The sequence below is a fragment of the Panulirus ornatus genome, chromosome 19, assembly GCF_036320965.1.
Source record: "Panulirus ornatus isolate Po-2019 chromosome 19, ASM3632096v1, whole genome shotgun sequence".
Lineage (NCBI taxonomy): Eukaryota > Metazoa > Arthropoda > Malacostraca > Decapoda > Palinuridae > Panulirus > Panulirus ornatus.
In genome coordinates, this window is record NC_092242.1 from 61,124 (window position 1) to 80,306 (window position 19,183).

The window sequence follows — 19,183 nt, forward strand, 5'->3', positions numbered from 1 at the left end:
CGACACATATATCCTCTTGGTCAATCTTTCCTCACTCATTCTCTCCATGTACCCAAACCATTTGAAAACACCCTCTTCTGCTCTCTCAACCACACTCTTTTTATTTCCACACATCTCTCATACCCTTACATTTCTTACTCGATCAAAACATCTCACACAAAATGTATATATATGTATATGTATATATATATATATATATATTTTTTTTTTTTTTCATACTATTCGCTATTTCCCGCGATAGCGAGGTAGCGTTAAGAACAGAGGACTGGGCCTCTGAGGGAACATCCTCACCTGGCCCCCCCCCCTCCATTCCTTCTTTTGAAAAAAAAAAAAAAAAAAAAACGAGAGGGGAGGATTTCCAGCCCCCCGCTCCCTTCCCTTTTAGTCGCCTTCTACGACACGCAGGGAATACGTGGGAAGTATTCTTTCTCCCCTATCCCCAGGGAAATATATATATATATATATATATATATATATATATATATATATATATATATATATATATATATATTTTTTTTTTTTTTTTATACTTTGTTGCTGTCTCCCGCGTTTGCGAGGTAGCGCAAGGAAACAGACGAAAGAAATGGCCCAACCCCCCCCCCCCATACACATGTATATACATACGTCCACTCACGCAAATATACATACCTACACAGCTTTCCATGGTTTACCCCAGACGCTTCACATGCCTTGATTCAATCCACTGACAGCACGTCAACCCCGGTATACCACATCGCTCCAATTCACTCTATTCCTTGCCCTCCTTTCACCCTCCTGCATGTTCAGGCCCCGATCACACAAAATCTTTTTCACTCCATCTTTCCACCTCCAATTTGGTCTCCCTCTTCTCCTCGTTCCCTCCACCTCCGACACATATATCCTCTTGGTCAATCTTTCCTCACTCATTCTCTCCATGTGCCCAAACCACTTCAAAACACCCTCTTCTGCTCTCTCAACCACGCTCTTTTTATTTCCACACATCTCTCTTACCCTTACGTTACTCACTCGATCAAACCACCTCACACCACACATTGTCCTCAAACATCTCATTTCCAGCACATCCATCCTCCTGCGCACAACTCTATCCATAGCCCACGCCTCGCAACCATACAACATTGTTGGAACCACTATTCCTTCAAACATACCCATTTTTGCTTTCCGAGATAATGTTCTCGACTTCCACACATTCTTCAAGGCCCCCAGAATTTTCGCCCCCTCCCCCACCCTATGATCCACTTCCGCTTCCATGGTTCCATCCGCTGCCAGATCCACTCCCAGATATCTAAAACACTTCACTTCCTCCAGTTTTTCTCCATTCAAACTCACCTCCCAATTGACTTGAACCTCAACCCTACTGTACCTAATAACCTTGCTCTTATTCACATTTACTCTTAACTTTCTTCTTCCACACACTTTACCAAACTCAGTCAGCAGCTTCTGCAGTTTCTCACATGAATCAGCCACCAGCGCTGTATCATCAGCGAACAACAACTGACTCACTTCCCAAGCTCTCTCATCCCCAACAGACTTCATACTTGCCCCTCTTTCCAAAACTCTTGCATTTACCTCCCTAACAACCCCATCGATAAACAAATTAAACAACCATGGAGACATCACACACCCCTGCCGCAAACCTACATTCACTGAGAACCAATCACTTTCCTCTCTTCCTACACGTACACATGCCTTACATCCTCGATAAAAACTTTTCACTGCTTCTAACAACTTTCCTCCCACACCATATATTCTTCATACCTTCCACAGAGCATCTCTATCAACTCTATCATATGCCTTCTCCAGATCCATAAATGCTACATACAGATCCATTTGCTTTTCTAAGTATTTCTCACATACATTCTTCAAAGCAAACACCTGATCCACACATCCTCTACCACTTCTGAAACCACACTGCTCTTCCCCAATCTGATGCTCTGTACATGCCTTCACCCTCTCAATCAATACCCTCCCATATAATTTACCAGGAATACTCAACAAACTTATACCTCTGTAATTTGAGCACTCACTCTTATCCCCTTTGCCTTTGTACAATGGCACTATGCACGCATTCCGCCAATCCTCAGGCACCTCACCATGAGTCATACATACATTAAATAACCTTACCAACCAGTCAACAATACAGTCACCCCCTTTTTTAATAAATTCCACTGCAATGCCATCCAAACCTGCTGCCTTGCCGGCTTTCATCTTCCGCAAAGCTTTCACTACCTCTTCTCTGTTTACCAAATCATTTTCCCTAACCCTCTCACTTTGCACACCACCTCGACCAAAACACCCTATATCTGCCACTCTATCATCAAACACATTCAACAAACCTTCAAAATACTCACTCCATCTCCTTCTCACATCACCACTACTTGTTATCACCTCCCCATTTGCGCCCTTCACTGAAGTTCCCATTTGCTCCCTTGTCTTACGCACTTTATTTACCTCCTTCCAGAACATCTTTTTATTCTCCCTAAAATTTAATGATACTCTCTCACCCCAACTCTCATTTGCCCTTTTTTTCACCTCTTGCACCTTTCTCTTGACCTCCTGTCTCTTTCTTTTATACATCTCCCACTCAATTGCATTTTTTCCCTGCAAAAATCGTCCAAATGCCTCTCTCTTCTCTTTCACTAATACTCTTACTTCTTCATCCCACCACTCACTACCCTTTCTAATCAACCCACCTCCCACTCTTCTCATGCCACAAGCATCTTTTGCGCAATCCATCACTGATTCCCTAAATACATCCCATTCCTCCCCCACTCCCCTTGCTTCCATTGTTCTCACCTTTTTCCATTCTGTACTCAGTCTCTCCTGGTACTTCCTCACACAGGTCTCCTTCTCAAGCTCACTTACTCTCACCACCCTCTTCACCCCAACATTCACTCTTCTTTTCTGAAAACCCATACAAATCTTCACCTTAGACTCCACAAGATAATGATCAGACATCCCTCCAGTTGCACCTCTCAGCACATTAACATCCAATAGTCTCTCTTTCGCACGCCTGTCAATTAACACGTAATCCAATAACGCTCTCTGGCCATCTCTCCTACTTACTTAAGTATACTTATGTATATCTCGCTTTTTAAACCAGGTATTCCCAATCATCAGTCCTTTTTCAGCACATAAATCTACAAGCTCTTCACCATTTTCATTTACAACACTGAACACCCCATGTATACCAATTATTCCCTCAACTGCCACATTACTCACCTTTGCATTCAAATCACCCATCACTATAACCCGGTCTCGTGCATCAAAACCACTAACACACTCATTCAGCTGCTCCCAAAACACTTGCCTCTCTTGATCTTTCTTCTCATGCCCAGGTGCATATGCACCAATAATCACCCACCTCTCTCCATCAACTTTCAGTTTTACCCATATTAATCGAGAATTTACTTTCTTACACTCTATCACATACTCCCACAACTCCTGTTTCAGGAGTATTGCTACTCCTTCCCTTGCTCTTGTCCTCTCACTAACCCCTGACTTTACTCCCCAGACATTCCCAAACCACTCTTCCCCTTTACCCTTGAGCTTCGTTTCACTCGGAGCCAAAACATCCAGGTTCCTTTCCTCAAACATACTACCTATCTCTCCTTTTTTCACATCTTGGTTACATCCACACACATTTAGGCACCCCACTCTGAGCCTTCGAGGAGGATGAGCACTCCCCGCGTGACTCCTTCTGTTTCCCATTTTAGAAAGTTAATACAAGGAGGGGAGGATTTCTGGCCCCCCGCTCCCATCCCCTCTAGTCGCTTTCTACGACACGCGAGGAATACGTGGGAAGTATTCTTTCACCCCTATCCCCAGGGATAATATACATATATATATACATATACACACACACACACATACATACATACGCACATATACACACACACACACACACACATACATATATATACATATGAAAAATGTAAGAAACAATTTAGAAAACTGAAACTTCTAGCTTGAAATGAATGAAAAAATGAATGTCACATAATGGTTCAACCTCTGGCTATGGAAAAAAGGAAATGTATAATTTATTTACACAAACGTCAGTAGCAGTTCTCATCAATTTAACCACTGTATCAATAAGCTTCAATGTCTAAGCTACATTTTTTTCCAATTTCACTATTTTCCTTCACATTTTCAATTGTGTCTGAAGGTTCTACTTCAAGAGTGATTGTTTTTCCAGTAAGGGTCTTCACATCTTGGTTACATCCACACACATTTAGGCACCCCACTCTGAGCCTTCGAGGAGGATGCTTTACTTGTGGTGATGACTTCCCTGACGACAGGATGATGAGGAAAGTAGAATGTGGGGTATGGGCTGTTCATCTCACCCTCAGGTATCTCTTCAATGATGCCAATTCTTAGCGTTTCTCACACCCTTACTATTACTTTCCCACCGCTGCCAGCGTGGAGAGTCTTAACGAAGCACACCATTATGTACGAGTTATGTAACTGCACAGCCAGGCTCTCGTCTAACCTTGAAATGATCCTCCGTCAAGGGTGTCCATTCACGCCCTCCCACTCGTGGTCTCTGGCTCGGCTCGAAGACGTCCCTCTCCTACGGCTTGGTGGAGACGTTCGAGCCCTCACTGTTTAGAGTGTCTTTGGCACACCTCGCTGCTCATAACTACCTCATTTGGCACGTCGTACCTCATAACTCTGCCTCATTCTCATTCCCTCAGCCCTGCTTGCTCCGAGGGGCCCCAGATGGCGTTTATATATATATATATATATATATATATATATATATATATATATATATATATATATATATATCCCTGGGGATAGGGGAGAAAGAATACTTCCCACGTATTCCCTGCGTGTCGTAGAAGGCGACTAAAAGGGGAGGGAGCGGGGGGCTGGAAATCCTCCCCTCTTTTTTTTAATTTTCCAAAAGAAGGAACAGAGAATTGGGCCAGGTGAGGGTATTCCCTCAAAGGCCCAGTCCTCTGTTCTTAACCTACCTCGCTAATGCGGGAAATGGCGAATAGTTTGAAAGAGAAAAATATATATATATATAAGTTGCAGATGGGACCATGGAAGCAGGAGTGAGTCACAGGGTCGGGGAGGGGGTGAAGGTTCTGGGAGCGTTGAAGGATGTGTGGAAGGCAAGAATGTTATCTCTGAGAGCAAAAATGGGTATGTTTGAAGGAATAGTGTTCCAACAGTATTATATGGTTGTGAGGCATGGGCTATAGATAGGGTTGTGCGGAGGAGGGTGGATGTGTTGGAAATGAAATGTTTGAGGACAATACTTTTACATTTCTAAGAATAAAAATGTAAGGATTCTACATCTTGCATTTATTTTTTTTAAGCATAAAAATGACACTTTACCACTCCAAGAACATCTGCCCTGCCCACTTCTAGTATTTTTCTCTTTATAGTTATTATAAAACATGAAAGGCTTGTGCAAAACATTTATTCTGACTTGGAAAAATAAAAACTTTAATCAAGAGCATATCTGAGGTATTTCTTTGTAATTATAGAGAGAAACACTGAGTTTGACACCAATATCATCAATTCCTGCTCATTCTTCTCTGTTGTCAACACTGTCTTTCTCTTCCCACTTCTAGTGTAATGGAAAGATTAGGAGAAAATTAAATGGAAGCATCATAGTTAAGGGGATGCCTGTCAGGTCTAGTGGGAGCCCTGTTATGGTTAAAAGGATGCCATGTCTTATCTTTTGTCAAAACATTGTTAAATATCTGAATATTTTGTTTTTTGGAGGAGAATCATACACTAGTTATTCACAGAATCTATTAAGATGTTGTGATGTCCGTGATTTACCAAGTATGTTTTGAAATGATCACTTGGGTTATAGCTGACTGCTGTTCTCTTTACACTTTTATTGCTGCCTTACCTATGAGAAATTTCAACAAGGATTCATTTTTCCATATGGAAATTGTTAGGGAAGTTATATTCCCATATTTCATGAGATTTATCTATAGCTGAAGCTTCTCAGTATTATCATTTATCTGCTTAAACCTTTTTTTACTGTGTATTCAGTTTTCAGAGGGTGCCCTGAAAAGTGTCAGTAATCCACCAGAAAAAATTTAAATATTTTGACAGTCTTTATTCTTTTTCAGTATCAAAAGATGTATTTCAAGCTCTAGCACTAAAATTCCAGGAAATCCATAAGGGATAGAAAATAACAATTTCCATCAAAAAGTGCAGAAATCTGACAATTTATTTCCCAATGAATAGCTTGTATCTTCACTTAGTAAGTCTTTAAACAGCTAAAATCATTATGTTAAGAATGTTGATTTTAGTACCATCCTGTACCTTATAATGTTAACCGTAATGTGGTATCTATATAAGAAAAGAAGTGAATGCTCTTGGAAAAAGACAGATACCTTGTGAAAAAAGGGCAAATGAGAGATGGGGTGAGAGAGTATCATTAAATTTTAGAGAGAATAAAAAGATGTTCTGGAAGGAGGTAAATAAAGTGCGTAAGACAAGGGAGCAAATGGGAACTTCAGTGAAGGGCGCAAATGGGGAGGTGATAACAAGTGGTGGTGATGTGAGAAGGAGATGGAGTGAGTATTTCGAAGGTTTGTTGAATGTGTTTGATGATAGAGTGGCAGATATAGGGTGTTTTGGTCGAGGTGGTGTGCAAAGTGAGAGGGTTAGGGAAAATGATTTGGTAAACAGAGAAGAGGTAGTGAAAGCTTTGCGGAAGATGAAAGCCGGCAAGGCAGCAGGTTTGGATGGTATTGCAGTGGAATTTATTAAAAAAGGGGGTGACTGTATTGTTGACTGGTTGGTAAGGTTATTTACTGTATGTATGACTCATGGTGAGGTGCCTGAGGATTGGCGGAATGCGTGCATAGTGCCATTGTACAAAGGCAAAGGGGATAAGAGTGAGTGCTCAAATTACAGAGGTATAAGTTTGTTGAGTATTCCTGGTAAATTATATGGGAGGGTATTAATTGAGAGGGTGAAGGCATGTACAGAGCATCAGATTGGGGAAGAGCAGTGTGGTTTCAGAAGTGGTAGAGGATGTGTGGATCAGGTGTTTGCTTTGAAGAATGTATGTGAGAAATACTTAGGAAAGCAAATGGATTTGTATGTAGCATTTATGGATCTGGAGAAGGCATATGATAGAGTTGATAGAGATGCTCTGTGGAAGGTATTAAGAATATATGGTGTGGGAGGAAAGTTGTTAGAAGCAGTGAAAAGTTTTTATGGAGGATGTAAGGCATGTGTACGTGTAGGAAGAGAGGAAAGTGATTGGTTCTCAGTGAATGTAGGTTTGCGGCAGGGGTGTGTGATGTCTCCATGGTTGTTTAATTTGTTTATGGATGGGGTTGTTAGGGAGGTAAATGCAAGAGTTTTGGAAAGAGGGGCAAGTATGAAGTCTGTTAGGGATGAGAGAGCTTGGGAAGTGAGTCAGTTGTTGTTCGCTGATGACACAGCGCTGGTGGCTGATTCATGTGTGAAACTGCAGAAGCTGGTGACTGAGTTTGGTAAAGTGTGTGGAAGAAGAAAGTTAAGAGTAAATGTGAATAAGAGCAAGGTTATTAGGTACAGTAGGGTTGAGGGTCAAGTCAATTGGGAGGTGAGTTTGAATTGAGAAAAACTGGAGGAAGTGAAGTGTTTTAGATATCTGGGAGTGGATCTGGCAGCGGATGGAACCATGGAAGCGGAAGTGGATCATAGGGTGGGGAAGGGGGCGAAAATTCTGGGGGCCTTGAAGAATGTGTGAAAGTCGAGAACATTATCTCGGAAAGCAAAAATGGGTATGTTTGAAGGAATAGTGGTTCCAACAATGTTGTATGGTTGCGAGGCGTGGGCTATGGATAGAGTTGTGCGCAGGAGGATGGATGTGCTGGAAATGAGATGTTTGAGGACAATGTGTGGTGTGAGGTGGTTTGATCGAGTGAGTAACGTAAGGGTAAGAGAGATGTGTGGAAATAAAAAGAGCGTGGTTGAGAGAGCAGAAGAGGGTGTTTTGAAATGGTTTGGGCACATGGAGAGGATGAGTGAGGAAAGATTGACCAAGAGGATATATGTGTCGGAGGTGGAGGGAACAAGGAGAAGAGGGAGACCAAATTGGAGGTGGAAAGATGGAGTGAAAAAGATTTTGTGTGATCGGGGCCTGAACATGCAGGAGGGTGAAAGGAGGGCAAGGAATAGAGTGAATTGGAGCGATGTGGTATACCGGGGCTGACGTGCTGTCAGTGGATTGAATCAAGGCATGTGAAGCGTCTGGGGTAAACCATGGAAAGCTGTGTAGGTATGTATATTTGTGTGTGTGGACGTATGTATATACATGTGTATGGGGGGGGTTGGGCCATTTCTTTCGTCTGTTTCCTTGCGCTACCTCGCAAACGCGGGAGACAGCGACAAAGTATAAAGAAAAAAAAAAAAAAAAAAAAAACCTTGTGAAAAAATATATTTTTATTTAGCCTTGGTATTTATTTTCTAAGTTTTACTTCAGAGTGCATTATGATAATGACAGTGTAGATTATGAATTATTTTCATAAAGATAAGATGAAAAATGTGACATATCAGAAATCCAAATATTGATTTTTTTTTTTTCCCCGCTGTCTCCTGCGTTTGCGAGGTAGCGCAAGGAAACAGACGAAAGAAGTGGCCCAACCCATCCCCATACACATGTATATACATACGTCCACACACGCAAATATACATACCTACACAGCTTTCCATAGTTTACCCCAAATATTGATATCATTAGCTAGATATTAAATCTTTCATATTACTCTACTTCTTTCTTTATCTTGTAGGTTTTGCCCTTGGACATTCTTAGTTTTATGTTGTTTCTGCATTGTTGCTGGTATAGCTGAGCTGGTTGATTTAACAAATATACCTTTGAGGCATCATAATCAGTATTCCTCAATGCCCGCCCTCAAATTCATTCCCACACCTCAGACATTGCGATAATGGCTACAGTTTCTGCATGAATTGTAGCCTACTTATTTTTGCTATGTATGATTGCTAAGAGAAAGACCAAACACACCTTGAACATTTTAACCAGAAACTCAGAAACACTGTTTAGATGCTAATTCTTCAACCTCGGGCCTTTAAGGAAATGTTTGGTAAGTTATTCACTGTAAGCTATTCATAGTATATATAAGGCAGAAGCTAGGTTATGGCTCTCAGGGATGGTCACTACACCTACAGAAACATGGATATGAATGAAAAGATCTAGATAAAAGCAACCAAGATGGCACCTGAACTAAGAGAGCTGAGCTACAATGAAAGGTTGAAGGCTACATAGCTGTCTACCTGAGAGGAGAAAAGAGATGGGGGCGTGGTGATATGAGGTGGACAATTGAATAAAGTTGACTTTAAACCTATTCACAAGGTGCATAACCAGAGTTATCGGAAGTTAAGAAGGAGGATGTTTAAGAAAGGTATACAGAAATATTGGTTTAGTGTGACATTGATGGGTAGTTGGAATGGACTAAGGAAGAGACTGTGAATGTCAGTAACTTATAAAAATTTTAGTCTGCTTGATGCTTTTGAAGAGTTAAATGATATGAGAGTTAAGTGGCTACTCCCAAATTCATAATCAGTCATTTGATTGAATGTATAGATAAACACCACATGCTGTGCAGCTATCATTTTCCATAACATATGGCTTATACAAGTATACAATTATAAGAGAATCGTAAACATTCTTATGAATACCAAAGGATAATATAGCATCCGTAACTTGCCTACAAATAGAAGTGAATGATCAAATATTGCACACATTGTACACATGGACCTAAAGTGAAATTTAGAGTAAAACAGCAAAACTCCTAAATACTGACACGAATTGGCATTTTAGCAGCTTCCTACAAAGTATCAGTAATACAGTAGAATATCAAGATAAATACTTTAATGCTGAATACATTTGTCATATATAATACATCATTTTCTAACAAATCAATAAAATAAAATTACCCTCAAAGCACAAGTGCAAGATCAACTCACCATGTGTTTGGTTAGCTGGCGCCTGCATATTTACTGTACAAACATTGAGTGCAGCATTATTCACAGGTGGAAAGATGTACAGAGTATTGGGGCTTTCAAGGATGTTGGGGGTATTTCCACTTGTAGCAGAGGGAAAAGATACTCTGAAGCAATGGATAAGTCTAGTTGTCACTACTAGTAATGAATGTTTCATCAGATACATCTTTTTTTAGCATAAGGGTTAAAGGCCAGCTGCTTTATGTAACCCAGTACCATATTGTGTTTTCTGAATTACATTTTGAGCTTTTATACTGAGATTTGATAAGCTTTTGAACCATTTATGAAAATTAGGTTGATCATCATGGAGTTCTTTTTTCATTCAAAATTGAACTCTCATATTTCATTTAGGATTGGATGATTGTAAGGTAGTAGACTGTAAGTCCCATGAAATTGACCATAAAATCCTTGAGCAGTTTTAAATTTTAGTGAACAAAATTGATTTTTGTAGTTCTTTGTTTTAATGTTTATGCACACTCTCAGCCCATGATTTCTAGATTTTATGACTGACTTTACTCTTCACTTTGAATTTGCTAAGCTTTCTTACATTACTTCTTTTTGGCTTACAAATCTTTTACCATCAGGTAGGCTTCACTTATGGTAATATCAGTTGTTGAAATGACTTTCTAATTTTTGATAAGTCATTAGTAGTGCAATGGATATTCTTTTCTATTTTCCAGATGTTGGTTGTGGTACGTGTCTGTTTACCGTAATGGTAGGTGGGAGTGTGGTTGATAAACGGGGTGCAGGAGGGGTAGCTCAGAATGCTCTTGACTATGGCCCCCCATCACCCTCAGTCATTGCTGGCTTTGCTCCTCATACCACCCCAAATTCCACACCACACCCTCCTACCACATCGGCTGATCACCTCTCTTATGTTTCAAATGGAGCCTTGAGTGAGACTTTGTACTCCTCACTGAGAAGTATCTATGAGAGGATGACCAACTACACTAACTCCTGTCAGGCTAACTGCTCTGGCCGTGGTGAATGCCTTAATGGCACCTGCTTTTGCCTGGTAAGTACAGTTATTTTAATCATTCTTGCTGAATAATTGAACTGTAGGGAACAAGTGCTTATACTGTAAAAGTTTAACAATGATTATGATTTCTAATTTTGTGACTATAAATATTATCTTCTCTGAGTGTTTCAAGTTGCATATTTTAACACTGTCTGTCTTGTTATTAATTGATGCATGATAAACAAATCTGTATATATGGTTATTGCTGCAGGTTCAGTATGAAGGGGATACCTGTCGGGACCCAAATCTGGCCTACTTTGTCAGCTTTGCTACAGTGTTTTACTTGATAGCAGTAGTAAGCTTAGCCCAACTGGTGGTGTGTATTCGGGCTGAATATATGAAGCAAAAAACACCATCCCTTAGGCGGGCTTGTCGAGTTACCACACAGAAGATGCTTTACATTATCACTTTTGTTGCTGCTACCCTCAGAGGGGCATACTTCTCTTCCCCTGTAAGTCTTAATATGGTTTGTTTGATGAATTATTAAGTTTATGTAATGTAATTTTTAATAGTAGATGATTTCCTTTGATTTGTACATTGATTATTGATGAAGAGTTTCTCTCTAATGGACTTTGCTTTCCCTTTTATCCCTCCTCTTTTGATTATCTTCTTCATTCTTTGTGGAATCTCCACTTGTTGCATATTTTTTCCTTACTTATATGAGGAAATATTTACCCAGGATAATTTGGGGATGATGCCCATAAATTCTGAATGAAAAGTATCACAATGTTTTAATCATGTAGTGAAGCTTTTTTTTTTTTGTGTGTGTGTGAAAGTTAGTTAAAGATTAATATGATTCATAATATGTAATCCCTCCTCCAGAATGATTTGTGTTGAATTTAAATATTACATTACTTTTTTCATGCCTGTTCACTGTTTCCTCCTTTAGTGAGATAGCATCAGGAACCGATGAAACAGAAGCCTCTTATGCTTACTTTCACTCTTTAGCTGCCATTTATAATGCACCAAACCAAAGTGTCCCATCCACAGCTATGCATCAAAGACCATTCTGATTTCTTCTGACTTATTCAAATACCCTTGTTCAGCTCTCTCTCTCTCTGTAAATGGGTACATGTTTTTCACTTTATGTGCTCATCAGTGATTTTTCTTTCACTGTTTTTCTGTAGTTGAATGCTGATCTGATGCTGGCACCATCCTTCATGAGTGCCTTCTACCCTATCATCCTTAGTGGTGGATCCCTCATTGTCTGCTTCTGGGCTGAGGTGAGTAACTCACCATTAAATTTTCATATGTAGTAATTTGTTCTGTGCTGTAATTATTGTGAAGGAAGTATGAATCCTTGTTTTGGGACATGAAAAAATTCTCTTAAAATTATCATATTTAATGAGAGTTGGAGCCAGGAGGTAGGATTTGAACATTATTTAACAGGATTCATCAGGTTTACATTTGAGCCAGTTCAGTGGTGTTTAAGGTCACCTGGTAATTTAACAGGATACTGTGTGGTACTGTAATTGGTTTATTCTACAAAGGCTGTATTAGAATAATTAATCATTGTTGTGGAACATGAAACAATTCTCTTGAAATTAGAATCTACAGTATAGGAAACAGAGCAGGTAGGTAGTTTCTTAACACTGAAAGTATTTTTATGGTTTTCCTCATATTGATGCTAATTGATGGTTCATGGTCACCTGGTTATCTGGTGTGGTTACAAATCTTAATTATGAAGGTTATCAGCCAGCAGCAAAGATGGTCTACTTGTAATGCAACTTGTTGGTATGGAATTTCATTTTTTAATTTGTTGGCAAAGAATAGGGCCCCTTTACCTAAAGTTTTAGGCTTTTCAGTAATGGGGAAAACTAAGTGTCCTTAATAATAACTGACCAATAAAGTATAATATGAAATGCATACACTGTTCATGGTATACTTAACAGACTTATTCCCTTACAATTGCTCCATACATCCTAAGCATCTTTTACTTTGAATAAAAGAAAAATAATAGCTTTCACCAAATCCTCAGACACAACCCTCTGTTTTTATGCTAAATTACATATCAGATGTATCTTCTCTCATCACACTTTCTCCTCCATACTTTAGCATTTCAGCTGTAATCCCATCTACTCCAGGTGCCTTTCCTACCTTCAGCCACTTTATTGCCCATCTTACATTCCTTTTTATTATAGGCCCTTGCACTTGATGTCTTTTTCTTCCATCCTCCATACCTATGCATGTAACAGCTGCTGCCTACCCTTCTTCCACATTTATCAGTTTTTCAAAATATTGTAACTCCCTTTCACTTCCTCCTTTTGATTCAGCAACTCCCCTTCCTTACTTTTCACACTTAACATTTCCACTCATACATCAAACTGACAGTGAATGTAAATAGATGCAAAGTTATTAGGTTCAGCAGGGTTGAGGGACAAGTAAGTTGGGAAGGGAGTTTCAGTGAAGAAAATTGGAGATGGAAGGATGGAGTGTAAAATATTTTGAGCAATCAGGGCCTGAACATACAGAAGGATGAAAGGTGTGCACAGAATAGAGTAAACTGGAATAATATGGTACACTGGGGTCAACATGTTGTCAATGGACTGAACTAAGGCATGTGAAATGTATGTGGGAAACCATGGAAAAGTGCATGGGGCCTGGATATGGACTGGGAGCAGTGGTTTGGGTGCATTACTCAGAAGCTCATGTATGGATGTGAGCAGATGTGGCCTTTCTTCGTCTGTTTCCTGTTGTTACCTCACTGATGCAAAGGGCAGAGATTGGGTGCAGGGGAAGAGAAAGTATATGTTATCATTTTTCCTTTTCCTTCATACATATGTGCTGTTTCCTATGAGGCAAGATAGCATTGGGAATGGATGACAGCAAGCAAGTACGAATATGTACATGTGCATGAAGGTGTATGGATGTATACCTGTATGTGTATGTACAGTCCTGGCAGAAAAAGACTAGCACATGCCAGTGTTTTTTGTCCATTTGTATCATACCCCCAAAACACTTTGAAATGTTGAAAAATACTTGGGCAGCTCATGAATGTTGGTAGGGAGGGGGTGACTCCCAGGGTAGCAACAGGTAGTGGTTAGTCTGCCTGGAGCTGTTGTAGTGGGTAAATGTTTTTTTTTTTTGTTGTCCCCCTGACATCTGCTTTTTTTTTTATTTTTTACACTACCCACGAGTTGTTTGCGGTGGGTTTGTGCTGCTGTGCCTGGCCCTAAGGACTTGTGTATTGCTGCTATTTTCGCCTTGTACAAGGCAGGGAAATGTAATGAAGAACTGGCGGAAACTACAGGGCTGGCACTATGAAGTTTGCATAGATGGATGAAGCGCTTCATTGATGGTGGTGGTATTAACATTCCTACCCGGAAAAAAATGCCCAGGACGACCTCGTATCACTTCCCAAAGCACTCTGAAAATTATCGAATGTGAAGGAGACAAGAATCCACATATTTCAGCTCAACAGTTAAAGGAAGACTACCCAAGGCTATTTGGTCACATGTCTGTATGTACTGTTTGTAGCCAGCTTCATGATGACTTGAAATTCAAGAGGTGTATGCCCCACAAGAAACTGCTTCTGATAGACCACCAGCGCAAGAATAGCCTAGAATTTGCCAAGAAATATTTGCAGTGGGACAACAAAAAGTGGAAAAAAGTGTTGTGGTCTGATGAGGCTACATTTGATGTTACTGGCAGCTGTAGAAGAAAAGTGTACTGGAGGCCAGGTAGTGATCTGTATGACGCTAAGTAAATTTCAGGCAACTGTAAAATTTCCAGACTCGCTAATGGTTTGGGGGCTTTTGGCTATAGTGGTGTTGAAGTATTCTGTTTTTTCCTCAAAATGTGACTATGAATCAGAATCAATACCTGGAGCTTTTGTGTGATGAATTCCCTTACTGTTTTGAGAACACTGGTCGTGATATTTTTATGCAAGATGGTGCACTTTACCACACTGCGCAGTTAATATGTGACTGATTTGCATTTTGTAGTGTGACATACATTCAGGACTGGCCAATTACATCACCTGACTTTAACCGTTTTGAGAACTTGTGGTTGACTATAAAGCCACAGTTGTGTGGGTAGGATACATCCAGCATTTCTAAACTCCAGGCCACCATCCAGGATATTTGGGACAACCTTGACCCTACATACCTTCATCATCTTGAAACATCTGTTCCTAAGCACCTTCAGGATTGTATTAAGGTCATACAAAGTACTAGGGGGGGGTGTAAGTATGTTTTATCTAGTTTATTGATATTTCTATATGTTGTGTCGCTGTAATTAGGGTATGCCAGTTTTTCCGCCAGAACTGTACATGTGTTTCTGTATATATTTCTTTCTTTCAAACTATTCGCCATTTCCCGCATTAGCAAGGTAGGGTTAAGAACAGAGGACTGGGCCTCTGAGGGAATATCCTCACCTGGCCCCCTTCTCTGTTCCTTCTTTTGGAAAAATAAGAAGAAAACAAGAGGGGAGGATATATATATATATATATATATATATATATATATATATATATATATATATATATATATATTTTTTTTTTTTTTTTTTTTTTTTTTTTTTTTTTTATACTTTGTCGCTGTCTCCCGCGTTTGCGAGGTAGCGCAAGGAAACAGACGAAAGAAATGGCCCAACCCCCCCCCCCCATACACATGTACATACACACGTCCAGACACGCAAATATACATACCTACACAGCTTTCCATGGTTTACCCCAGACGCTTCACATGCCTTGCTTCAATCCACTGACAGCACGTCAACCCCTGTATACCACATGACTCCAATTCACTCTATTTCTTGCCCTCCTTTCACCCTCCTGCATGTTCAGGCCCCGATCACACAAAATCTTTTTCACTCCATCTTTCCACCTCCAATTTGGTCTCCCTCTTCTCCTCGTTCCCTCCACCTCCGACACATATATCCTCTTGGTCAATCTCTCCTCACTCATTCTCTCCATGTGCCCAAACCATTTCAAAACACCCTCTTCTGCTCTCTCGACCACGCTCTTTTTATTTCCACACATCTCTCTTACCCTTACGTTACTTACTCGATCAAACCACCTCACACCACACATTGTCCTCAAACATCTCATTTCCAGCACATCCATCCTCCTGCGCACATCTCTATCCATAGCCCACGCCTCGCAACCATACAGCATTGTTGGAACCACTATTCCCTCAAACATACCCATTTTTGCTTTCCGAGATAATGTTCTCGACTTCCACACATTTTTCAAGGCTCCCAAAATTTTCGCCCCCTCCCCCACCCTATGATCCACTTCCGCTTCCATGGTTCCATCCGCTGACAGATCCACTCCCAGATATCTAAAACACTTCACTTCCTCCAGTTTTTCTCCATTCAAACTCACCTCCCAATTGACTTGACCCTCACCCCTACTGTACCTAATAACCTTGCTCTTATTCACATTTACTCTCAACTTTCTTCTTCCACACACTTTACCAAACTCAGTCACCAGCTTCTGCAGTTTCTCACATGAATCAGCCACCAGCGCTGTATCATCAGCGAACAACAATTGACTCACTTCCCAAGCTCTCTCATCCCCAACAGACTTCATACTTGCCCCTCTTTCCAGGACTCTTGCATTTACCTCCTTTACAACCCCATCCATAAACAAATTAAACAACCATGGAGACATCACACACCCCTGCCGCAAACCTACATTCACTGAGAACCAATCACTTTCCTCTCTTCCTACACGTACACATGCCTTACATCCTCGATAAAAACTTCTCACTGCTTCTAACAACTTGCCTCCCACACCATATATTCTTAATACCTTCCACAGAGCATCTCTATCAACTCTATCATATGCCTTCTCCAGATCCATAAATGCTACATACAAATCCATTTGCTTTTCTAAGTATTTCTCACATACATTCTTCAAAGCAAACACCTGATCCACACATCCTCTACCACTTCTGAAACCGCACTGCTCTTCCCCAATCTGATGCTCTGTACATGCCTTCACCCTCTCAATCAATACCCTCCCATATAATTTACCAGGAATACTCAACAAACTTATACCTCTGTAATTTGAGCACTCACTCTTATCCCCTTTGCCTTTGTACAATGGCACTATGCACGCATTCCGCCAATCCTCAGGCACCTCACCATGAGTCATACATACATTAAATAACCTTACCAACCAGTCAACAATACAGTCACCCCCTTTCTTAATATATATATATATATATATTATTTATTTATATTTATTTATTTTGCTTTGTCGCTGTCTCCCGCGTTTGCAAGGTAGCGCAAGGAAACAGACGAAAGAAATGGCCCAACCCACCCCCATACACATGCCTTCATTCAATCCACTGACAGCACGTCAACCCCGGTATACCACATCGCTCCAATTCACTCTATTCTTTGCCCTCCTTTCACCCTCCTGCATGTTCAGGCCCCGATCACACAAAATCTTTTTCACTCCATCTTTCCACCTCAAATTTGGTCTCCCTCTTCTCCTCGTTCCCTCCACCTCCAACACATATATCCTCTTGGTCAATCTTTCCTCACTCATTCTCTCCATGTGACCAAACCATTTCAAAACACCCTCTTCTGCTCTCTCAACCACGCTCTTTTTATTTCCACACATCTCTCTTACCCTTACGTTACTTACTCGATCAAACCACCTCACACCACACATTGTCCTCAAACATCTCATTTCCAGCACATCCATCCTCCTGCGCACATCTCTATCCATAGTCCATGCCTCGCAACCATACAACATTGTTGGAACCACTATTCCTTCAAACATACCCATTTTTGCTTTCCGAGATAATGTTCTCGACTTCCACACATTCTTCAAGGCTCCCAGGATTTTCACCCCCTCCCCCACCCTATGATCCACTTCCGCTTCCATGGTTCCATCCGCTGCCAGATCTACTCCCAGATATCTAAAACACTTTACTTCCTCCAGTTTTTCTCCATTCGAACTTACCTCCCAATTGACTTGACCCTCAACTCTATTGTACCTAATAACCTTGCTCTTATTCACATTTACTCTTGACATTCTTCTTTCACACACTTTACCAAACTCAGTCACCAGCTTCTGCATTTTCTCACATGAATCAGCCACCAGCGCTATATCATCAGCGAACAACAACTGACTCACTTCCCAAGCTCTCTCATCCCCAACAGACTTCATACTAGCCCCTCTTTCCAAAACTCTTGCATTCACCTCCCTAACAACCCCATCCATAAACAAATTAAACAACCATGGAGACATCACACACCCCTGCCGCAAACCTACATTCACTGAGAACCAATCACTTTCCTCTCTTCCTACATGTACACATGCCTTACATCCTCGATAAAAACTTTTCACTGCTTCTAACAACTTGCCTCCCACACCATATATTCTTAATACCTTCCACAGAGCATCTCTATCAACTCTATCATATGCCTTCTCCAGATCCATAAATGCTACATACAAATCCATTTGCTTTTCTAAGCATTTCTCACATACATTCTTCAAAGCAAACACCTGATCCACACATCCTCTACCACTTCTGAAACCACACTGCTCTTCCCCAATCTGATGCTCTGTACTTGCCTTCACCCTCTCAATCAATACCCTCCCATATAATTTACCAGGAATACTCAACAAACTTATACCTCTGTAATTTGAGCACTCACTCTTATCCCCTTTGCCTTTGTACAATGGCACTATGCACGCATTCCTCCAATCCTCAGGCACCTCACCATGAGTCATACATACATTAAATAACCTTACCAACCAGTCAATAATACAGTCTTCCCCTTTTTTATTTATTTATTTATATATATATTATTATTTTTTTTTTATTATACTTTGTCGCTGTCTCCCGCGTTTGCGAGGTAGCGCAAGGAAACAGACGAAAGAAATGGCCCAACCCCCCCCCCCCCCATACACATGTATATACATACGTCCACACACGCAAATATACATACCTACACAGCTTTCCATGGTTTACCCCAGACGCTTCACATGCCCTGCTTCAATCCACTGACAGCACGTCAACCCCGGTATACCACATCGCTCCAATTCACTCTATTCCTTGCCCTCCTTTCACCCTCCTGCATGTTCAGGCCCCGATCACACAAAATCTTTTTCACTCCATCTTTCCACCTCCAATTTGGTCTCCCTCTTCTCCTTGTTCCATCCACCTCCGACACATATATCCTCTTGGTCAATCTTTCCTCACTCATCCTCTCCAT

The 19,183-nt window shown here is 40.7% G+C and overlaps 1 protein-coding gene across 5 annotated transcripts in view; it reads left to right on the top strand.

The window, feature by feature from the left end:
• Window positions 1-19,183, top strand: part of LOC139755299 (uncharacterized) — a 151,755-nt gene that overhangs the window by 16,970 nt on the left and 115,602 nt on the right. For all 5 annotated transcript variants that reach the window (XM_071673412.1, XM_071673414.1, XM_071673411.1 and 2 more), the window contains exons 2-4: window positions 10,668-11,002; window positions 11,217-11,456; window positions 12,133-12,228. In XM_071673412.1, the coding sequence (XP_071529513.1) occupies window positions 10,700-11,002; window positions 11,217-11,456; window positions 12,133-12,228 (639 nt within the window). In that variant the 5' untranslated portion in view covers window positions 10,668-10,699. The remainder of the gene's footprint in view (window positions 1-10,667; window positions 11,003-11,216; window positions 11,457-12,132; window positions 12,229-19,183) is intronic.